General features: G+C 42.6%; 1 protein-coding gene across 1 annotated transcript in view; it reads right to left on the minus strand.

The window, feature by feature from the left end:
• Positions 1–962, minus strand: part of CCDC125 (coiled-coil domain containing 125) — a 33,559-nt gene that overhangs the window by 7,979 nt on the left and 24,618 nt on the right. Inside the window, exons 7-8 of the mRNA XM_019631158.1 lie at positions 855–958; positions 422–541 (exon numbers count right to left, since the gene is read on the minus strand). Coding sequence (XP_019486703.1) covers positions 422–541; positions 855–958 — 224 coding nt within the window. The remainder of the gene's footprint in view (positions 1–421; positions 542–854; positions 959–962) is intronic.

Below are 962 nucleotides of genomic sequence, written 5' to 3' on the forward strand. Positions count from 1 at the left end.
TGTGGACTTCCTGTGACTGAACTTGGCCTTGCTGCCCTGCATTCATTACTGCCAGCTACTCAGGGAGGGTTACATACTCAGAAATGATGAATAAATTTTAATGTCAATGAGGAAAACTAAAAAAAAAAATAGTCTGCGATCATGTAATGTGAGTCCCTACTAACAGCTTCTGCTAAAACTGTAGAAATAATAAATAAAAGGCAGGAAGTGATGAGCACATCCCTTAATGTCCAGGAATCTCTCGCATGATGGGAATGGTACCAGCAAGACTGAAGAACTGACCTTGGCAAACCCATAAGCCTCTCTCTCAGACTCAAATTGCTAAGTATGGTGCTACGCTAGAACACGTAGCAAACGGTGATGGCAGAAAGAAAAAGAAAGTAGAAAACATCCCTCCTCCTAAGCTTTCATACCTACTTACCTACCTCAAGACCTGAAACCTCTGTAAAGCCACCTTTATCATGGCACATGTTTTCCTGAACCATCTTCTGCTGCTTGATATCAAGCATAGCAAGCACCTCCAAATACTGTTGATTCAAACCTAGGAAGGGCCATGTTACAAAAACAACATTTTAAATAACAAAATAAAGTAATCATGAATGTTAACGAAACATCCTTTTAAAAACATAGGGAAGAACTTAATAGCATATTAAAGAAAGTAATACAACATTAACAAATAGGATAATTTTTGGTAATATTTCAGAAACTATATCAAAAAAAATTTGGCTGGGGCTAGCCAAGTGGCTCAGTTGGTAGGAAGCGTGAGCTCTTAACAACAGGGCCACCGGTTCAGTTCCCACATGGGCCAGTGACGTTGTGCCCTCTACAGCTAAGATTGTGAACAATAGCTCAACCTGGAGTGGCCAGCGACGGCGTAGGCTGCAGTGGGCTGCCGTGGGCTACCATGAGTGGCCGGCAGCTAGCGTGAGCAACTGGTCGCCATCGAGATCTGCCATGAGCCA

The sequence above is a fragment of the Hipposideros armiger genome, unplaced genomic scaffold (assembly GCF_001890085.2).
Source record: "Hipposideros armiger isolate ML-2016 unplaced genomic scaffold, ASM189008v1 scaffold_984, whole genome shotgun sequence".
Taxonomy (NCBI): Eukaryota; Metazoa; Chordata; class Mammalia; order Chiroptera; family Hipposideridae; genus Hipposideros; species Hipposideros armiger.